We start from the raw sequence: 21630 nt of genomic DNA, 5'->3' as shown, positions 1-21630 counted from the left end.
CTGATAACTCTATATCCCAGGTTTCGTCCAAGAGTTTTAACGACAACTGAGTTTGCCCAAGGTTTTGCTAGTCGTTCGTGGACCCTCTGTGAGAAAGCAATATAGGGCATAGATTCGTCCTCCTTACAACAAACATCCTCCTCTTCCAGTTCCCACTCGTCCCTCATGCCAAAAACCATATTTGCAGAGCCCCCATTCGCCTCCATGGCGATATCACGGTAGGATAAGGGCTTAGGGTTATCTCCATCAGCCCCTTCAGCCCTAAACTTTGTCTTTTTGGTGAATCGGTCGCTCGCCAGCGGCGGTGGAGAAGCTTTCGCGGAGCTCATTAGGGTTTTTTTTTTTTTTTAGCTAAGTTGATTTAAAAGAAATTCCAGTTAAAAGGCTGTCAAAAGCTTCTAGACAAGGAATTTAAGAGTTCAAAAATGAAGTTACATTTACGTTTTTTTAATTTTTAATTCAGTTATTTAATTTATTTTAATAATTTATTAAACATAAATATTTAAATTATGGTTGGCGACCTAAACCACTGTTGATCGCCAGTCGCTGCAATTTTCTCGTAATTTTTTGCGTTAAAGTTTGTATCAATGGAATCCTCGTCAAGAGATCTACGCAACCTTACTAATATCTCTAGTAACAAAGCTTTCATTTGTTGTTAGCACGTAGATCTTTGAAATCTTTGAAATCTAAAATTTTGACTGTAGATCTTTGACGATCTGAAACTCCGTTGCCGGACATATTTGTAACATTGCATATATAGAGCCCTTGGTGAGGATTCTAGCAGTACCAATTAAGACGTAAACGAATAACATATTTAAATTGTTGGTGGTGGTTGCCTATGGTTGTTTATTTTTTAATTAATAAATCAAAATAATATTAATTTAATATAAAATATCAATATATGTAATATGGTTCATATAACACATGGTACTTTATGAAATGCACTACCCTCTAATACAATATATCATCGTCCAATGCCTTAGCAACACACCAAACGCTCCATCAAATTATTTTTAAGTCTATGGCCCCAAGATACAGTATAACCTTTATAAATTAATAGTACTACGATCATATAAAATCTATTAATTTATATGGTGTATTTACAATTCTATGAACATACATATAATTAACCAAAAATTCATTTTATTTTACCAATCTAATCATATGAATAAGAACGAGTCCACTAAATATACGTTAAGTAAACTAAAAAAATAAAAACACTGTACTTATCTACTTAGGGGTTTCTAATTTAGAAGAAATTATTGCTAACATCGTTGAAAATCCTATGATGATGAATTTGAGGATGTACAATAGCATTATTTTCGAGCCAATTATGTGCAAGGAAGCACTCAAATCAAGAACAATACTTCATAATTTTTTACTGTAATTCGAGAGTTCAATTCTAAAATTTATAGATGCATTAAGAAAAATTATTAGAGATGAAATCGAACTATATATATATTTAAAGAAAAATAGGTAACAATAGCTCATATTTTATTATATAAAGCGGCATAGTCCATTATATTTGTAATCTAACAAATTATTAAATTATAATGTGAATGAGACTACGTAATTATATAAGAGTTTTCAGAAAAAAAGTATTATTTACAGTGGCTTTCAATTTGGTATTAGTGTTGACTTTAGAATTTAATTTGAAATTGGAAAAGGATGAAAATTTTAGCAATTGATCTAGAATTAAAGAGAGAGAGAGAGAGAGAGAGAGAGAGAGAGAGAACAAAGGGGGCGCTCTCTATTAATGTCTAAAACAATATAGGGTGGACACAATTTGTACTGATTTTGCCTTTTTAAAGGGATAGGAATTTATGAGCAAAGAATTATATGTGTAGTCCCTCCTTTGACCATTTAACCATATACTTTCACTATAAAGGTCAAACAGATTATGTTTGAAGATACTAAATAAATAATCTTTTAATCTCCAAAAATGTTTTTGTTGGTTATTAGCAAGTTAGTGAATTGTTAAAAAAAAAGAAAGAAAAAATGTGGTGAATTAAAAGTTAATTAATGTCAACAAGCATTTTACGAGACTATTTGTTAGATCAATGGGTAATTAAAATCTTGTGACATAATTAAAAGCTTGGAATTTGAATCCAGGCTCATATGTGTAAACTAGGATAAAGTGAAGTTTTTAAAAACTTTGTCAATATTATCAAACTTTGTCAATAATTACATATTTCTCCAGCTCATAAAATGTGTTGCAAAGAACCCAATCAGCTTTGTCAATATTATCAAATTGATATTTTACCACCATATCAGCAACAGCAGGATATGACCCCAATTGATAAATGAATGAAGGCATGTCTTGAGGCTCAAGTGGAGGCATTCCGGGCAACAATAATTGATTATCCGGAAGCGGAAGCTTGAGCAAGCCCTTGTTCACATGGTAATATATGCAATCAACAACACTAGATTGAGTGAGGAATGCGGCTCCAACCAGCCCAAACTTCTTAGCAACATCGAGAGCCCAAGCCAAAAATGAATCATACACAATGCAATCGACAGGAACACCTGAGCCATTCATCTTCTCAACAAGCTCACAAAGGCTTCGAGGGCCAATTTGCCAAAAGCTCTCCAAGTAAGCTTCAATGCTCTCTGCTTGTGCTGGATAAGATAAGACCAAACAGTGAACTCGTTTGCAGGAGGCAGCTTTCTTTTCAATATTCTCCATTTTTCTTCTCCTCACACAATTACTTGAGCTAGCTCTCTCTTTCTGTGTTCTAGTTGTTTATACAATTGATTGATTTATAGGAAGTGCAGAGTTTATATGCACGACGGAATTTATGGCCAGTGCCCATTAAAACAAGTAATTTTGTATCAATTAATCAATTACAATTGAAATCTTTTGTAACATGAAAGAGTGACCTGGTGTTGGCCCGAAGGAACAATTTCTCCACAAATACAACATTAAAATTAATTTGTCCTAGTACTCTGCCTAAATAAATGTGACGAAGACGCATGCTTTATCATTTGAAGCAATTAAAAATCAAATGCAAAACTTCTGTCAGGTTAGCTGGATGGTGTCTATTTGCTGTCTAGAAGTGTCGTCTATTTGTTGTCTAGATGTGTCTTATGTACAAGTAATGAGCAGCACACTTAGGGGCGAAGCTAGATTTTTTCAGGGTGGGGAGGTGGGCTAAAATGAATTTTCTCTTAATTACCGATTATTTTTAGAGTAGGCCATATTAAAATTATTTTTAAAAAATATTAATAGATACGTTTTTTAATTAAAATTTAATACTGAGTTAAGTTTTTGGTGAGCATTAAATTATTAGTTGTGATTTTTTTTCTTCATTTTTCTTAGCTAACAACCATTAATTCAATAGAGATAAAATAAGAGTGAATGAGAATTTTTGGGGCTGATTTATTGAAAGGTTTATTAATGGAGATAAAATAAGAGGGCATAAGAATCTATCTATGATTATATTTCAAGAAATTTAGAAATAAAAATTGAGTTGGATCGCAATTTACTAAACAGTACTTGATTAAGAAAATTATGAAAGAAAATACTCATAAAGTATTCCAATGAATCATGTTGAATTAAATCATACCATTAAATTGAAATTGAACTCGAAATGATTATATCTTAATTCAAATTCCTAAAATTTTAGGATAAAAAAATTAAGGATTTAATACTTTGCTTTTTTTGAAAAAAAAAAATCAAAGTCAGGAGGTAAAAGAGTGAGAGAGGTTTGGATAATGGTGTGCTTACTTTCTAGAATGAGAATTGGGTGGAATGAGAATGAGTTAGGACTGAGAATTGGCTGGAATGAGAATGAGAATGAGATTTCAATATTTATTTGGCAAAAATAAATGAGAATGGAAATGTGCTGGAATGTCATTAATGTGTTTACTTGACAAAATAAATAGGAATGAGAAATGAGAATAAGAATCAATTTACCAAAATATCCATAGTATTAATAATTAATAAAAATAATTAATTTATCATTATTAACAATATATCATTATTGTTGTTGTTGTTATTATTATTATTATTATTAAATTTCAATAACTTTATTATTTTAGTTATTATTAATTATTGTTAATATTATTTTTATTAATATTATTATTATTAACATTTATTATTATTATTATTAAATTTTATTAACTTTATTATTTTAGTTATTATTAATTACTGTTAATATTATTTTTATTAATATTATCATTATTATCATTTATTATTATTATTATTATTATATTTTATTAATTTTATTATTTTAGTTATTATTAATTACTGTTAATATTATTTTTATTAATATTATCATTATTAACTGTTATTATTATTATTATTGTTATTATTATTATTATTATTTTTAATTAATATCATTTTTATAATAATATTTATATATGTATCTAGATAATGAAAATTGCATTATTATTATTATTTTATCATTATTTTTATTGTTAATAATGATAATATTAATAAAAATAATAATAACAATAATTAATAATAACTAAAATAATAAAGTTAATAAAATTTAATAATTATTATTATTATTAATGACATTTAAAATAATAAATTATTTGTGATTTGAACAAGGGTAATTTAGGAAATATGAAAAAATTATAAGGATAGAAAAGCAAATAAATGTTTCATTCCTAACCCCCCATAGGAATAGGATTCTCATTCCTTATTCCCAAATTATGTAGGACCCACACATTTTATTAAGTTTCATTCACATTCTTTTATTCTCATTCCCCAAACCCACAAGTAAACACAGAGAAATGAATTGAGATTGATATGAATAAAATTAAAAAAATAAAGAAAAATTGAAATATTATTAAAAATATTAATAGTAACACTATAAATAAATCTATTTAAAATAATTCATTTGAATTTTTCCCAAAATTATGGATATGCTAACCCCCAAGTTGCTTCGCCACCGAGCATTTATACCTAATATCTAATATAATCTCGCTAGTTGAAATGAATTTGTGAGAATTAAATTGCGTTAGACTAGTAAAAACGTGTTTAATTCATAAAAATCTTAAAAGGTACGGCTCAGTACTTAAATATCCAATCTCTGACGTCATCGAATTAGCAATCAGGCAATGTCGGCCGAATACGTCAGCTTGGCCACCTCAATGAAACACTTATAATTTAATTACCTCTTTCTCCAGCTCATCAAAATGTGTTGGAAATAACCCAATCAACTTTGTCAGTGTTATCAAGTTGATATTTCATCACCACATCAGAGAAGGCAAGATATGACCCCAAATCGCATCGTGGAGCTGGCTAAGTTACAGATTCTGTAACATACAGATCCAACTTAGCCAGCTCCTGATTGGTTAGCTAGCTACCAAACAAAAACAATTGCATGCTTTTTCTCCATATGCAGGACAGGTGTGGTGCATGCATTGGGTGCGTATGTTACAGAATCTGTAAGGTAGACAGGTCCCCAAATCGTAGGTTTCTTCAGGTAACCTCCTTTTTAATGTTCTGCATTTTTTTTTTTTTTTACTTTTCTCCTTTCAAATCACTTGAACTACCTTACCCACTCTATATATTCACGTTGCTTTGTTGATGGGAAAGTTCAAAATTTCTGCACGTCAAAGTTGAAATAATTTTCGAGTCCGGCTGTAAATCTTTTCGAATAAACCTGAATCCTCACTTTCATAAATATGTAACGTAACAATTCAGAAGACACTACATTATTGGCACTATATTATTTGCATACGTAATGCCGTATGCAGAGGGGATTGGGGCAGATGCAGCATTTGACCTGTGGGGACTCAAGCTCCCACTGGCCAATAAAAATTTTAAAAATAAAAAAAAAAGATATTTTAATTTTCTAATTAACCGCCATTAAATTGATTAAAATAGTCACTATAAATTATAAACCCCCATAAAATTTAAACTTTAACTTTTGAAAATTATAAAAACTTATATTTTAGTTAAAAATAATGATAGTCCGCCACCCAAAATATTTTCTATTCTAAAAAATATAATTAATTTTTCTAGTTTTTATAATAATATTAGAGCGAAAATTTTTAGTAATGAAACTTATGAAGAATAATCTTTGGAATTATATGAGATAAATGATAGTGTGGTTGTTTATATAGAAAACAATAAATTTAATAATATTAATAATGAGTCAATTGTATAAAATTTTTAAAATATGAAAATGTGTAGAGAATAATTTTAAATGTGGTAGCAAATATTTTATATATTCCAAATTTTAATTTTTTATATTTTACTATTATCTAATTTAATCTCCGATAAATTATTTTTCTAGATCTGTCACTGGGAGGGGATAATACATCAAATCATGAAGACTGTTGCCGTATACAACTTTGCTTTTTCTTTCTCATTGGATGAATCATGCATCAAATCATAAATTTTTTTTATTAGAGCTATTAAAGCTAACCATTTTGTACTTGTCGATTAATAAACAGATAATCAAACCTAATGAGAGACAGCGGGAAATAGACAGTGTCTCCAAAAAAAAATACAGAAGCGAGGTAATAGAAGCTCAAGGTAACAGCAATCCAACAATATCATAATCAATATTGTTGATATATGACCACAATAAAAATGGTCACACCGATATAAAGATCTTGTTTGGAGTTGCGGCTAAGCAGTTGGATTTAAACAAAATGGATCAGCTGGACTTCAGTTTTTATTATTTAATATATCTTTTCAAAAAAATATGCTATACTTTAATTAATTAAATTTTAAAATGAATGTGTTAGAAATAATTTAATTTTAACGAAAATTTATTCAATTTTAATAACTATGTTTACAAATTTCATAAACTTTTATCCTACAACTAAAACTTATCAAATACCCAATCACCTTAATTCATGGTTGTTTCAATAAGTAAAATCTTATGGCACAAAATTTTTAGATTTAATTTGTTCTAACCTTTGTACATTTTTTTTTTTTACAAAGTCACAGATAATTGTCATTTATTGAATAAAAATATTTATGTAATTTGTTTGTTCCTGCAATAAACAGAATTAAGCACAAAGTAATAATAAAACAGTGAACTAATTATCATTAAGACAACAAAATTGAAAATTAACCAAGCTTTCTCCTAGTGGATTTCTCTACTCATTTTATCTTAGACTCGTCTTTCTGAGATCCATAGATTATTGGTTAATAACGAATAAAATCAATAAACTAAATGATGCATTTAAATTGACCGTATATAAGTTAATTTAATTTAATTTAATTTTTTAATTTAAAATTTCGACGCAGGTCGTAGAAATCAGATGCAAACTTCTATCAGTTGAGCTGGATGGTTTTGTCTCTTTGTTTGTCTAAATACGCAATGGGCCCTATCAGAAAAACTGAAAAAAAAAAAACGAAAAAAAATAAAGGTGACGAGTGGCAGAACCAAGAAGGTGGCAGCATATCTTAAAAGATAATTTGCATGGACAGGCCACGAAAGGTCAAAAAGTTGCAAGTCCAGGTGGCTGCAATTACAAATCTGTTGACCTGTGTACCATACCATAACTGTATCCAATTATTAAATTTAACTATAATATATATGTGTAGTTGAATTCAATAATTAAGTGCATTAATATAGCACCACAATTACACCGTAGTTATGTCCTCTTTTCAAAATAAACTTTTGTCCTATATTTGTTTCTAGTCACTGCATACGTATGCGAACCTGACTGCGTCAGAGGGCTAACCGGCTTAGGCCATCAATTCAATAAAATATTTACGTGATGAAATGAAATTGCTAAAATTTTTATTTAATAAAATATCTCTCTCACTGGTTTTGTTTTGTTTTTTTTTTTTAAATTGATTAATCATCAGATTACTGCATTACACAGATATTTATAACAACTGCTTATTGTAGCAGAGATATTACACTAATATTTACAATCAGATATACATGATTGGGACTTACATTATTACAATGAATTCTATGAAGTACATGTTCAATACAAATAATCCCTCACAGGAGAGGATGTCCATACTCCACTTACATTTCGCAAAGGAGAAAAATTTTTAAATATGAAGAACATTTAGCCCCCACAATACTTTTGTGAGGGCTAGAACCGCTGCCCTCACAATGCTTGTGAGGGCAGCAGCCCACCACTTCGGCCACAGCCGAAGTGGCCTCTCACTGGTTTTGTTAGTGCAACACGTGGTAGCACTTGCAAACTCCTGCAGTTCTGCTTTAACTACATGTTCCATTAATTTCTATTTCTTTTAACCTGAAATCTTTATTGATTCAAGTTAAATATACACAAATAACAGCTTATCTCTACTTTGTACATCAAAGATGAATTTTCGGACTTCTATTAATTACAGTAAATAATGGATCAAACGATTGTATTTTCACGTTAGATACTTGAGTGATTAACAACCGTATTAGTTTTTTTTACTAAAGGATATCTTTCTAATAAATAAAGTGCAATAGCCACTGCCGCTCAAAAAGTCACCATCCTAAATTATTTAATAAATACTCATATTTGTGGCATAAAAATTAAAGTGATTGTATATTACAAACTTACAGTCATTTAATTAAAAAAAACTTATAATATCTTCTCTTTTTGTTAAAATTATTATTGAATATTATATTTATTAAATAATATTAATTTTTATTTCACAATTGGAGCTTTTATTTCATAACAGCTTTGCCTTAAAAGCCACAATATCTAATAGAGTGTAAATTATATTTTTTACAAATATTGTTCTTTTAAAAGTATAGAATATTTCAACTATGAGCTTTATAGGGTTGAAAAAAAAAAGAAATAAAATAGCATTGTAACTTATGAAAATACAGTAAATCATAAACATACAGCAACAACAAAAAGAATATTGATAATAATTATTAGGTATTCAGATCTCGATGAAACAAAAGTATCAAATATCCATGAAATAAAATTATCGATAGATTTAGATCAATGAAAATATTTTCACATTGGAATTGAAATTTTACAAATTTGTTAGATAAATAACCCTTTGTATATAGTCTTCAAGTTTTTGCTAATTTTCTAGCTGGGCTTTACATTTAAAATTAAAAAAAAAACAAAACAAAACTACCCAAAATGTCTGAGCCATTACTTTTGTAACTTTAAAATTTTTCGAGAGTCAAACAACATATTTATTTGATATAATGCAACAGGTGAAAATAAAAAATAATTGAATATATTTAAATGAAAACAAATATAAAGCATAAATGCTTTAGGTGATTTTTCAAACTATAGAAGCTAACTAGCTCAAACCAGGGACTAAATTAACAATTATCCAATTTATTACAAAATCTTAACAAACTCGGATTCATTATCCCAAATCTGAAAGTGTTGTTGCAATGAAGCTAAAAGTTCCGTAACCATTCTCTATTTTATGTCAACAACCACGGAATTACAAGCGTTTGGAGCAAACCAAATTGGCAACAAATTCATCAATATTTTTGTCTGAACTTCCGCCTTTAGCCACGGCTTCTTTGGCAAAATTGCTCCATTTACCAGTATTCTGTTTTATCTCCTTGCCTCTCTCACCCTCCAATATTTCACTAATGCAATGTGCAATTGCTTCTCTTCTGACAATTCCTTTCCCATCGGCGGGAGCTTTAAGTCCCATTTTCCAAACATCCATAATGTACTTGGAATTAGTGCCCTGATCAGTCCATTGTGGCATTGCCACCATTGGAACTCCCAAGCTCAGAGCCTCCAACGTAGAGTTCCAGCCACAGTGTGTCAAAAAACATCCTGTTGCTTCATGTGCCAAAACTTCTAATTGCGGGCACCAATTCACCACCAAGCCTTTTTGGGATGTTTCATCCGAAAAGTTTTCCGGAAGCTTAGATTGTTCTGATTCCCTGACAGCCCACAAGAAATACTTGTCACTTGCTTTCAGACCCCAAGCCAATTCTTCCAGTTCCTCTATTTTTAGTGTTGCCACACTCCCAAATGACACATAAACTACTGACCCTTTTGCCTGATCGTTCAACCATTTAATGCAAGATTCATTATTTTGCTTAAACATGCTGAAACCATAGTCTTTGTTATCTTCAAGTTGCTTATCCAAGTACATGGACGGTACAGTTGGTCCAATTGTCTTCAATGGCCAGTGCCTCCCCAGCCATTCAGCTACCTGGACAAAATAGATTTAAAGTCAATTAATGTCAGAAAGCATGTTGCATGGCTACTTTTTGGTTTAATGGGTAAAATCATGTGATATATGTGTTTAGACTACTTTTTTGCCCGACCATATAACCATTTAATCCAGCTTTTTTATATATATACACACACAAAAAAAAAATATTCAGGGATCCTTAATTATTTTAATGACATAAATAAATAAAGATGAAAAAAATTTAATGCAGTGTATTTTATCTTATAATATATTAAAATTTACATGTTTTATTTATTTATTTTTATTTTATTATTAACTTTTATATGGTCAGAAATTCTTAATTGAAAGCTCTATATATACGCACACCAAAGTCAAAGGAAAAATATTGAAAAACTCGTAATAGAATTTACCTCTTCCTCCAACTCATAAAACGTGTTGGAAAGAACCCAATCAGCTTTGTCAAAATTATCAAATTGAGATTTCAGCCACAAATCAGAGATAGCAGGATATGAGCCCGAATCGTAAACGAGTGAAGGCATGTCTCGAGGCTCAAGTGGGGGCATTCCGGGCAGCAAAATTTCATTGCCTGTAAGTGGAAGTTTGAGAAAGCCCCTATTCACATGGTAATATATGCAATAAACAGCACAAGATTGAGTGAGAAAAGTAGCTCCAAGCAAGCCAAACTTCTTAGCAACATCAAGAGCCCAAGGCAAGATTGAATCATATACAATGCAATCAACAGGAACACTTGAGGCATTCATCTTCTCGACTAGCTCGGTAAGAGTTTGGGGGCCAATTTGCCAAAATCTCTCCATGTAAGCGTCAATACTCTCTGCTTGTGCAGTACCTCCTCCATCGTAGCCGTCGGAGATTGCCTCGAGAGCAATGGGGATGGGTGATGAATTTCTATGCAAGGATTTGTAGAGGAAATGAGTAGTAACGAAAGTGACTTTGATTCCTTTGTGTTGTAAGCGCTTGGAGAATTGGAGCATGGGATTTATATGGCCTTGTGATGGAAAGGCTAAGACCAAACAGTGAGCCAATTTGCTGGAGGAGGCTTTCCTTTCATTATTCGCCATTTTATTTTTTGCTCTCTCTCTCTCTCTCTATTTCCGTCGCTTATATACTGATTGATTGGAAAGTTCAAGACATAATATATTTCTTGCATCACAAATTATTTGAAGTCATTGCAAACGTCATCGAGGGTGACTTGACGCATCTGCTCATAAATTCAAAAACTTAAGGTGGTGATCCCTCAAATCATGTCACATTCCAGTCGCGTGTACGACTTTGCTCCTCCTCATTTGAATCATACATCATAGCTCATACGAAATTTTTCTTAAAGCTCTTGGAGGTAACAAAATTTTTCATAAGTGGGTAAACTAATAAATAAATAATCAAATCTATGAAAATGAACAACAGAGGGAAAAACTAGAAGAGAAAAAAAAATTGTCTATAGAATAATGATATGCTAAAAGAATTATCTTGCACCGAAATATTTTCCCTGTAGTGATGGTACATCTATTACTATTGCTCTAAATCATATATCTGATCAGTCAGGCATCAGAAGCTCCAAGTAACAAGAATCCAATGATATCATAATTAATATTATTGAGAAATTATATATTGCAACAAATATGGTTGGATTGATTCTAATTAAGGCCCTATTTTAGAATGCTCCCTAGCAATTGGACTTATATTTAGGAATTTCATAAACTTTTGTCTCATGATGAGTGATTTATCAAACACCGGATAAGGGTAAAAGCTAATTTAGTTTTTACATTTTGAGTTTATTATCTATTTGGTTCTTATATTTTTAAAAATATCTCAAAATATCTATGTTGTTAAATTATTGACACCTCTACTATTACTTTTTGTTCTTTTTAAAAATGTTATCATTTTACAATAATTTTTTTGGACAGTAATAAGGCAAAATTAAATTATCAATTTAACACTAAAATAAAATATAAACAAAAAGAATATATATTAATTTTTTTTGAGCTCATGTATGTCCAAAAAAATTAATATTGTAAAACAATTAAATTAATAATTTTTGGATATTAATAAAAATGTAATATATTAATTTCTTAATGGAGTGTTCAGCAAAAACTAATATATATTCCTTTTGTTTCTATATTTTTTAGGGTTAAATTAATAATTTACCACCATTCTGTCTTTATCTCTTTGCATCTCTCACCCTCCAATATCTCACTAATGCAATGTACAATCGCTTCTCTTCGGACAATTCCTTTCTCATCCACTGGAACTTTAAGTCCCATTTTCCAAACATCCATCACGTACTTGGAATTAGTGCTCTGATAAGTCCATTGTGGCATTGCCACCATTGGAACTCCCAAGCTCAGGGCCCCCATTGTAGAGTTCCAGCCACAATTGTTGTCCCCTAAATTTTCATAACATCGAGATTAAATTACTGAAAAATACAAAAGCGGAAGCATACCTGAATTCATGGTGATTCGTAGTGGTTCTTGAATGTAGGAGATGGATTTCCAATCTTCTCTTTTCTCTTTAGTTTAGAATTCTCTTTGAGAGGATTAGAGAATTACAGAGGATAATGAGAGATTAGAGACCATAACCCATTTTATATAAATATCGTGACTATTGGTTTTCTTTTAAAAAACCCAACAGCGACGTTATTTATGATAATTATCACTTCAGCCCCTCATTAAAGTGATGATTAAATTCTGGTATCTATGCATTTAATCCACAACAATTATACCCTTAACCATTTAATTAACTTCAAATAGATATTTAATTCTTGGCTTATTAAATAATAGCACACACATTTTATTTATTTCATGTGTGGCCCCAAATATATTAGATTAATATAAAATTAATCTAACAATCTTCCACTGGGCCACAAATGAAAACTGAAATTTGTTTAACTTAATGAGCTCATAAAATTGCTATTATGTCCTTAGAGTATATCTGAACAATCTAGTTCAATAACCACATTGGTATAGGATCACAGCGGCCTTTGTTACATTAATCATAACTCAACCATCCATGGTCACATATATCAATATAGTTACATGAATAGATCAATTGTGGATGCATAACATGTAAATTACATGCAATGTGATCTAAACATGTCTATTCCCAACTGGTCTTAATTTACTTTATTGAGATCTAAACTTAAGTTAGTCTAACATAGTGTAAGGAACTGAAATACTTTATTTATGCAGAAAATAATCCGAATAATATAATCAAAATCTAAAAGTCACACTTAATAATTATACAAACTCCCACTAAATCTGAATATCCTCAAGTAAAATCACACTCATACGAGCAGTGTGCTCATGAAAGACTTTAGGTGGTAATCCTTTAGTGAGCGGATCCGCTATCATGGAGTTTGTCCCAATGTACTCTATAGATATTTGTCCACTTTGCACTCTTTCCTTGACAACAAGGAACTTGATGTCAATGTGTTTTGACTTTGTAGAGCTCCTGTTGTTGTTGGAATATAAAACTGCTGAGTTATTGTCACAAAATATCTTGAGCGATCTTTCTACACCCTCTAGAATGCGCAGCCCAGTGACAAAATTACGTAGCCATATTCCTTGATTGGATGCCTCATAACATGCTACAAACTCTGCTGCCATAGTCGATGAAGCTACAAGTGTCTGCTTGGCAGATCTCCAAGAAATTGCTCCACCAACGAACAGGTAAATATAGCCTGATGTGGATCTTTTGCTATCTTGGCATCCAGCAAAATCAGAGTCGAAATACCCAATGATCTCTAACTGATCCGACCTCCTATATGTGAGCATGTACTTCTTTGTTCTCTGTAAGTACCTCATAACCTGTTTGGCTGCTTTCCAATTATCCATCTCGGGATTGCTCAAATATCTGCCCAATACGCCAACTATGAACGCAATATCTGGACGCGTACATACTTAAGCATACATAAGACATAAGACTCCCTATAGCTGAAGAATAAGGAATATTCTCCATTTCCTAGATTTCAAGATTGGTCTTAGGGCATTGACTAAGGCTGAATTTATCTTCTTTGGCGACAGGGGTGTCACCTGGTTTACTATTTTGCATGCCAAACCTCTTCAAAACTTTATTGATATAGTTCCTTTGTGACAATCCCAGAATACCTCGAGAACGATCCCGATGTATCTTGATTCCTAAAACAAATGAGACATCACCAAGATCTTTCATCTCAAAATGTTTTGATAGAAAACTCTTGGTGTCGTGCAGTATGCCTATATCATTTGTGGCAAGCAATGTGTCATCAACATATAAAACCAGGAATATATGTTTACTCCCACTAAACTTGTGATACACACATTCATCAATAACATTTGCCTCAAAACCATATGAGATAATTATTTGATGAAACTTAAAGTACCACAGACGAGAAGCTTGTTTGAGCCTATAGATGGATTTGGTTAGCTTACAAACTATTTTCTTTGGGTCTCCCAACACAAAGTTTTCTGGTTGTACCATGTAAATTGTTTTCTCAATGTCACCATTGAGGAAAGTAGTCTTAACATCCATCTGATGTAACTCAAGATCAAAATGTGCAACAAGTGTCATAATTGTCCTAAAAGAGTCTTTTGTAGAAACCGGAGAGAAAGTCTCTTTATAGTCAATTCCTTTCTTTTGAGTAAAACCTTTAGCTACAAGACGTGTTTTATACCTTTCCACATTACCATTTGAATCCCTTTTAGTTTTAAATATCTATTTACAACCAATGGGCTTCGCACCGGAAGGTAAAGAGATAAGTTCCCAAACTTTATTGTCTTGCATTAACTTGTACACTTCATTCATGGCTTCGATCCATTTATGAGAATTGGAGTTTTACATGGCTTGATGAAAGTTGATTGGGTCATCTTTTATCACTCCATTTTCATCCTCATGTTCATGAAGAAATACTATATAATCATCCGGAATAGCATTTCTTCTTTCTCTTGTAGATCGTCTTAATTGCACAGGCTCTTGAGGTTATTGAGTTTGTTCCTTAGGAACAATCATCTCATGTTGATTCTGAGGTTGAACAACATTGTCATATGATTGAGGATTTGAATTTACTTCATGATCAATGACAGGTATTAAAACTTGTACATTGTCAAAAGCAACAGTGGATCCCTCTTCCTCTTCAAAGACAATGTTTCTTATTGGATTTCTCTCCCCAAACTCAACATCCTCAAAGAATGTAGCAGTTCCCGTCTCAAAAATTGACCTTGTACTGGGATTATAAAACTTAAAACTCCTTGATCGCTCTGCATAGCCAACAAAGTAGCTGCTTACAGTTTTGGAATCCAATTTCCTTTCATGAGGTCTATAAGCTCTCGCTTTAGGTGGATATCCCCAAATATGTAAATGTTTTAGACTAGGTTTTCGACCCGTCCAAAGCTCATAAATGTTTTGTACTGGGATTATAAAACTTAAAACTCCTTGATCGCTCTTCATAGCCAACAAAGTAGCTGCTTACAGTTTTGGAATCCAATTTCCTTTCATGAGGTCTATAAGCTCTCGCTTCAGGTGGATATCCCCAAATATGTAAATGTTTTAGACTAGATTTTTGACTCGTCCAAAGCTCATAAGGTGTTTTAGCTGTCGCTTTAGTTGGCACTCGATTTAGGATATAAGTTGCTGTTTTTAGTGCTTCACTTTAGAGTGATTCTGGTAAAGTAGAATGACTGATCATACTCCTTACCATATCCTTAAGAATGCAGTTTCGTCTCTCAGATACACCATTCATGCTAGGCGATTCTGGCATAGTATATTGAGGGACAATTCCACATTCCTCTAGGTATTTAGCAAATGGACCTGGACGTTGTTCACCTGAACCATCATATCTACCGTAGTATTCACCACCACGATCAGACCTGACATTTTTAATCCTTTTGTTGAGTTGTAAACTCAACTTCGGCTTTAAACGTTTTGAACACATCCAAAGACTGTGATTTTTCATGAATCATGAATATATAGTCATATCTTGAATCGTCATCTATGAATGTAATGAAATATTGTTGACCATTCCAAGTAGCTGTAGGGAATGGTCCACATATGTCTGTATGAATTAATTCTAAGACGTTCTGAAGTTCTGTAGGCTTCTAATTTCTTACTTTTGGTTTGTTTTCCCTTGATACACTCAATACAAACATCAAGGTCTGTAAAATCAAGAGATCCTAAAATCTCATCAAACACTAATCGCTCAATTCTAGCTTTAGAGATGTTACCTAAGCGTTTGTGCTATAATGAGGTCGAATTTTCTTTCTCTAATTTACGCTTTGTACCTCTGGAATTAAAATGCAGGTTTTCATTATAAGTTGAAACAATTTCTAGCAAATATAGATTGTCATAAGCATTAAGCAAATTGGTTCCAATAACATTAGAATTGATAGATAAACTAAATTGTTTGTTTACAAATGAACAAGAATAACCAGATTTGTCCAAAACAGAAACTGAAATCAAATTCTATCTAAAAGACGGAACAACAAAAGTATCTAACAAATCCAAGTAACAACCAATTTTCAAAAGTAATCTAAAATGCCCAATTGCTTCAACTTCTACCGTCTTGCCATCTCCTACATAAATGCATCTTTCAGCATCACTTGGCGGCCGGTATCTCAGGCAACCCTGCAGTGAAACACAAATGTGAGTAGTAGCACCTGAATCTATCCACCATGTGTTTCTTGGTACTGAAGCTAAATTAGTTTCAGAGCAAACCAAAGTAAGAAATGTACCTTTCTTTACGCGCCATGCGTGATATTTTTTACATTCTTTCTTCACATGTCCAGGCTTGCCGCAGAAGAAACAGCCATGCTCGGCCTTTGGTTTCTTTGGCTCTGGACCCTTAGAAGCAGCAGCTTTACCTTTTTTCTTTCTTGTGCCCTCATCTTTAGAAGTGCTTACCATATGTACATATTCGGATTTCTCTTGCTTCAGTGTCTCTTCTTCTTGCACACAAAAGGAAATCAGTTCTTTGAGATTCCACTTCTCTTTCTGACATTTATAACTGACTTTGAACTGATTAAATTGTGTTGGGAGAGAGATAAGGACCAAATGCACAATCAAATCATCAGATAGGTCGAGCCCTAATGCCTTAAGCTTAGAAGCAAGATGAGATATCTCTATGATGTACTCCTGAACGTTTCCCTTGCCTTGATACTTCATTGAAATCAAGCTTGCTAAATGCGTACTTGTTTCAACCTTATCGTTTTTTGTAAAATGTTTCTGAATTTCGGTAAGGAACTCACTAGCACTTGTAAGCTCATCAGTTATAGCACTCCTAAATACTTCTGGAACACCGCACTTGATAATCATAAGACTCATCCTGTTAGATCGATCTTACTTCTCATAGTACAACACATCCTCAGATGTACTATCATTAGTGAGTTCGTCCGGGTTAGGGTGTCTGAATGATAAGACTAGATCCATTCAGCCTAAGAGAATCATCATATTCTCTTTCCAGTCCTTAAAATTAGTCCCATTTAGAACTGGGACACTATTCATATTTGCAGATACAGAAGTATCAGACACAAAAGCTGAATAGAGAACAAAAATAAATAAATAATGCTCACATTAAACAACTCAATTAATAATCTTTAAAAGCAAATTATAACAATTCAAGATACCTAGCACAACATTAGTAACAAATTTTTGGACTATAATACTAACTGTAAATAGTACTCTTGTTGTAATGATCAAATTTTGAGTACAAATTCTGTCAAGTAATGAACCTATCTTTGGATTAGTACATTACTCACATTAAGTTATCTTAATAATCGTCACAAATTTACCATCACAAGTGTGTGTGCAATTAGGCCAAATATTAACCTTCCTTTGGGTCGATTAACATCCGTAGGAATTACACAAACACAAACATCTAACACCCTAAATAAACTAATCTACACATGAGATATCACTTTGGTGACTTCCTGCTTTAATTAGCATATCATCAATGTTAGACCAATTTTAATTATTCTCGATAACCGAATCATGCATTAACAGTTTGATTCGACTATAACCATTAATCAGAAATTAATAACTCAATAATCTAATCATGGATGGAGCTCTGATACCACTTGTTGTCCCCTAAATCTTCATAACATCTAGATTAAATTACTGAAAAATACGAAAGCGGAAGCATACCTGAATCCATGGTGATTCGTAGTGGTTCTTGAGTGTAAGAGATGGACTTCCAATCTTCTCTTTTCTCTTTAGTTTAGAATTCTCTCTGAGAGGATTAGAGAATTATAGAGGATAATGAGATATTGGGGACTATAACCCCTTTTATATAAATATCGTGACTATTGGTTTTCTTTTAGAAAACCTAACAGTCACGTTATTTATGATAATTATCACTTCAGCCCCTCATTAAAGTGATGTTAAATTCTGGTATCTATGCATTTAATCCACAACAATTATACCCTTAACCATTTAATTAACTTCAAATAAATCACTTAATTCTTGGCTTATTAAATAATAGCACACACATTTTATTTATTTCATGTGTGGCCCCAAATATATTAGATTAATATAAAATTAATCTAACAACAATGTGTCAAAAAACATCATGTTGCTTCATGTGCCAAAACTCCTAATTGTGGGCACCAATTCACAACAAAGCCTTTCTGGGATGTTTCATTCGAAAAATTTTCCGGAAGCTTAGATTGTTCTGATTCCCTAACAGCCCACAAGAAATACTTGTCACTTGCTTTTAGACCCCAAGCCAGTTCTTCCAGTTCCTCTATTTTTAGTGTTGCCACTCTCCCAACTGATACGTAAACAACAGACCCGTTTGCTCGATCATTTAACCATTTCATGCCAGATTCAATATTTGGCTCAAAGATGTTGAATCCATATTCTTTATCATCTTCAATTTGCTTATCCAAGTATTTGGACGGTAGGGTTGGTCCAATTGTCCTCAATAGCCAGTGCTTCCCCAGCCATTCGGTTACCTGTACAAATTATTCCACTACAAATCGTAAAATCTTAAATATGAAATAACATCAAAAGAAAAATTATCATTCACAGTTGATTCAACTAGTAAAATCTTATGGGACAAGGTTTGTTAGTTTAAATCCCGCATATACAAGAGTACATTAGATTTAGATTTAATTTGATCTGATCTCTTTATGCAAATTTTTTTTACAAAGTCAGACATAATTATTATTTATTGAATAAAAATATTTACGTAATATGTTTGTTCCCGCAACAAACAGAATTAAGCACAAAGTGATAATAAAACAGTGAAATAATTACTATTAAGACAATAAATTTGGAAAACGAAATTTTTATCTCCTTAATATTTGCTCAAAATATGAGCCTTGCTTATGAAGCTCTCTCTTAATAAATTTCTCAACTCATTTCGCTGTAGACTTGCTTTTTTTTAGGTCTATAGATTAGTCGTCGATTATAAATAATATTTATAATCAGTAATATACACGTGTTTCAAGAATTTTAGAAAACAATCAGCAAATTAAGCTCTACGTGGCCTTCGGTTGATTATTATGCTGAATATGCATCAGCTTTAACATAATTAAATCTTAACCTGCAAGGAATTCACATATTTAATACGTTATTTAAAAATCAACACAGTCCTGATCATCACTAGATTCGAATCATGTGGTGGAGAAAAATTTGAATTAAAGAAAAATTACTTAATTACCTCTTTCTCTAACTCATAGAAGTTATTGCAAAGAATCCAATCAGCTTTGTCAATATTAGAAAATTGGCGAGTAACAATCTTATCGAAGAAAGCAGGATATGATGCCGGAGTGTTAATGAAAGAAGGCGTATCTTGAGGATCAAGTGGAGGCAATCCAGGCAGCAAAACTTGATCACCCGTGAGGGGAAGTTTAATCAACCCTTTATTCACATGGTGGTATATGCTAGCAACAGCACAAGATTGAGTGAGAAACGCGGCTCCAGTCAAGCCAAACTTCTTGGCAACATCAAGAGCCCAAGGAAGGCAAAAATGAATCATACACAATACAATCCACATCATTCATCCTCTCAACAAGCTCAGTAAAAGTCTGCACGCCAATTTGCCAGAACCGATCCACGTATGCTTGGTCACTTTCTGCCTGTGCATAACCGCCCTCATCGTAGCCATCGGATATTGTCTCTAGTGCAATTGAATTGGAGCTTGATGGATCTCGGTGTAAGGATTTGGAGATAAAATAAGTAGTGACTAGGGTTACTTTTATTCCTTTGTGTTCCAAGCGCTTGGAGAATTGAAGCAGGGGGTTTATATGGCTTTGTACTGGATAGGATAAGACCAAACAGTGAGCTAATTTGCTAGAGGCAGATGCCTTCTTTTCATTATTCTCCATTTTTTTGTTCCCAACACAATGAACTTGAGCTTGCTTCCGGTGATCTGCTGATTAATATATATATACACACACACACACAATAGATTTTTTGGAGTAATTCCAAAAAATTCAGCCATAATAATAATAATAATTAAAAAAAAACTTTTAAAATGAAATTTTTGGAGTAAAATTTCACTTCTATTGGCTGTTGCATATCTTTAAATAATAAATTTACATGGGTAAAACAGACAGGTCCAAAACTTAGGAGTCGTGATGCGAGCATGCTTGTTTTCTTATCATTGTATTAATTAATTTGCAGTCATTGAATACGTATGCCGGTTCTGCCCAAAGATAACAAAGAATAAATTTTTATTTACACGAATCATGTTGACGATGTTGCCTAAACTTAATTATCAATGTTAATTTAAGCTACAGCCGATCTTTAGGTGGACAACACAGGAAAACAAGGCCAAATGTTGCTGATTTTTAAAATCAGCTGCAGCTTAAAAAATGTTTGCTGATTTTTTTGGAGTTCAGAGTTACCAAGGCGAAATGTTGCTGATTTTTTGGAAGATGACATAAACAAGACAATATTTGTGGTACCATTTTCCACCCATCATTTTACGTTTTACAAAAAGCAAAAATTAAAAAGGCGTTTGGCAGGCGTTTTTGAGCTATAAAAGAAATACGAGAGTGGGTGGCTTCCATTCTTCAAGTTTAATCAACAGAAATGGAGTTTTGTTTCTTGTACTTGCATGCTTAAATGGGGCCACAACCTTTGTCATCAAATGTGACATTTTATTCATAAAAATATTTAACATGCATTAATTGATATAATAACAAAAGATGAAGTGCATATAAATATATTATAATCATAAATACTGAGAGATTCATTTTAAAATAAAATGATATTTGTTTATCTACGTTTTTTTAATTTTTAATTCAGTTAATTAATTAATTTTAATAATTTATTAAACATAAATATTTGGCATATATTGTTCTTTTAAAAGCATAGAATATTTCAAGTATGAGCTTTATAGGGTTAAAACAAAATAGCATTATAACAAATGAAAATACAGGAGGATTATTAAGGGGGAGCCATCAGAATCTGAATTATGTTCAACATCATATTTTTATTGGAAGTAAGAGAATTAGAAAGGACGAAAAGGAGGAAATGAGGTCACCGTGGAAATGAGCTCATTTCCGGAACCTGAAAGTATAGCTTTTGTGTAAGGGGGACGGGGAATGTGCTCCCCGGGGATCATAGCATTAGGTTTCAAAAAA

At 32.1% G+C, this 21630-nt stretch overlaps 2 protein-coding genes and 1 pseudogene across 2 annotated transcripts; all 3 read right to left on the bottom strand.

Moving 5' to 3' along the window:
* Window positions 1–2167: 2167 nt before the first annotated feature.
* Window positions 2168–2686, bottom strand: LOC18052282 (UDP-glycosyltransferase 74F2). The gene has a single exon (XM_006447866.1). It carries the CDS (start codon window positions 2684–2686, stop codon window positions 2168–2170), a length of 519 nt encoding a protein of 172 aa, XP_006447929.1.
* A 6546-nt stretch (window positions 2687–9232) lies between these two features.
* On the bottom strand, window positions 9233–11146 carry LOC18052281 (UDP-glycosyltransferase 74E2). The gene is made up of 2 exons (XM_006447865.2): window positions 10465–11146; window positions 9233–10072 (listed from the first exon to the last, which is right to left on the bottom strand). The coding sequence occupies exons 1-2, from the start codon at window positions 11131–11133 to the stop codon at window positions 9341–9343; spliced, it is 1401 nt and encodes a 466-aa protein (XP_006447928.1). The 5' UTR covers window positions 11134–11146; the 3' UTR covers window positions 9233–9340.
* Window positions 11147–12213: 1067 nt separating this feature from the next.
* On the bottom strand, window positions 12214–20375 carry LOC18052280 (annotated as a pseudogene).
* Window positions 20376–21630: the final 1255 nt, after the last annotated feature.

The sequence above is a fragment of the Citrus clementina genome, unplaced genomic scaffold, assembly GCF_000493195.1.
Source record: "Citrus clementina cultivar Clemenules unplaced genomic scaffold, Citrus_clementina_v1.0 scaffold_2, whole genome shotgun sequence".
NCBI lineage: Eukaryota > Viridiplantae > Streptophyta > Magnoliopsida > Sapindales > Rutaceae > Citrus > Citrus x clementina.
The sequence above is the reverse complement of the archived record's forward strand: the minus strand, read 5'-3'. Positions and strand labels throughout refer to the sequence as shown.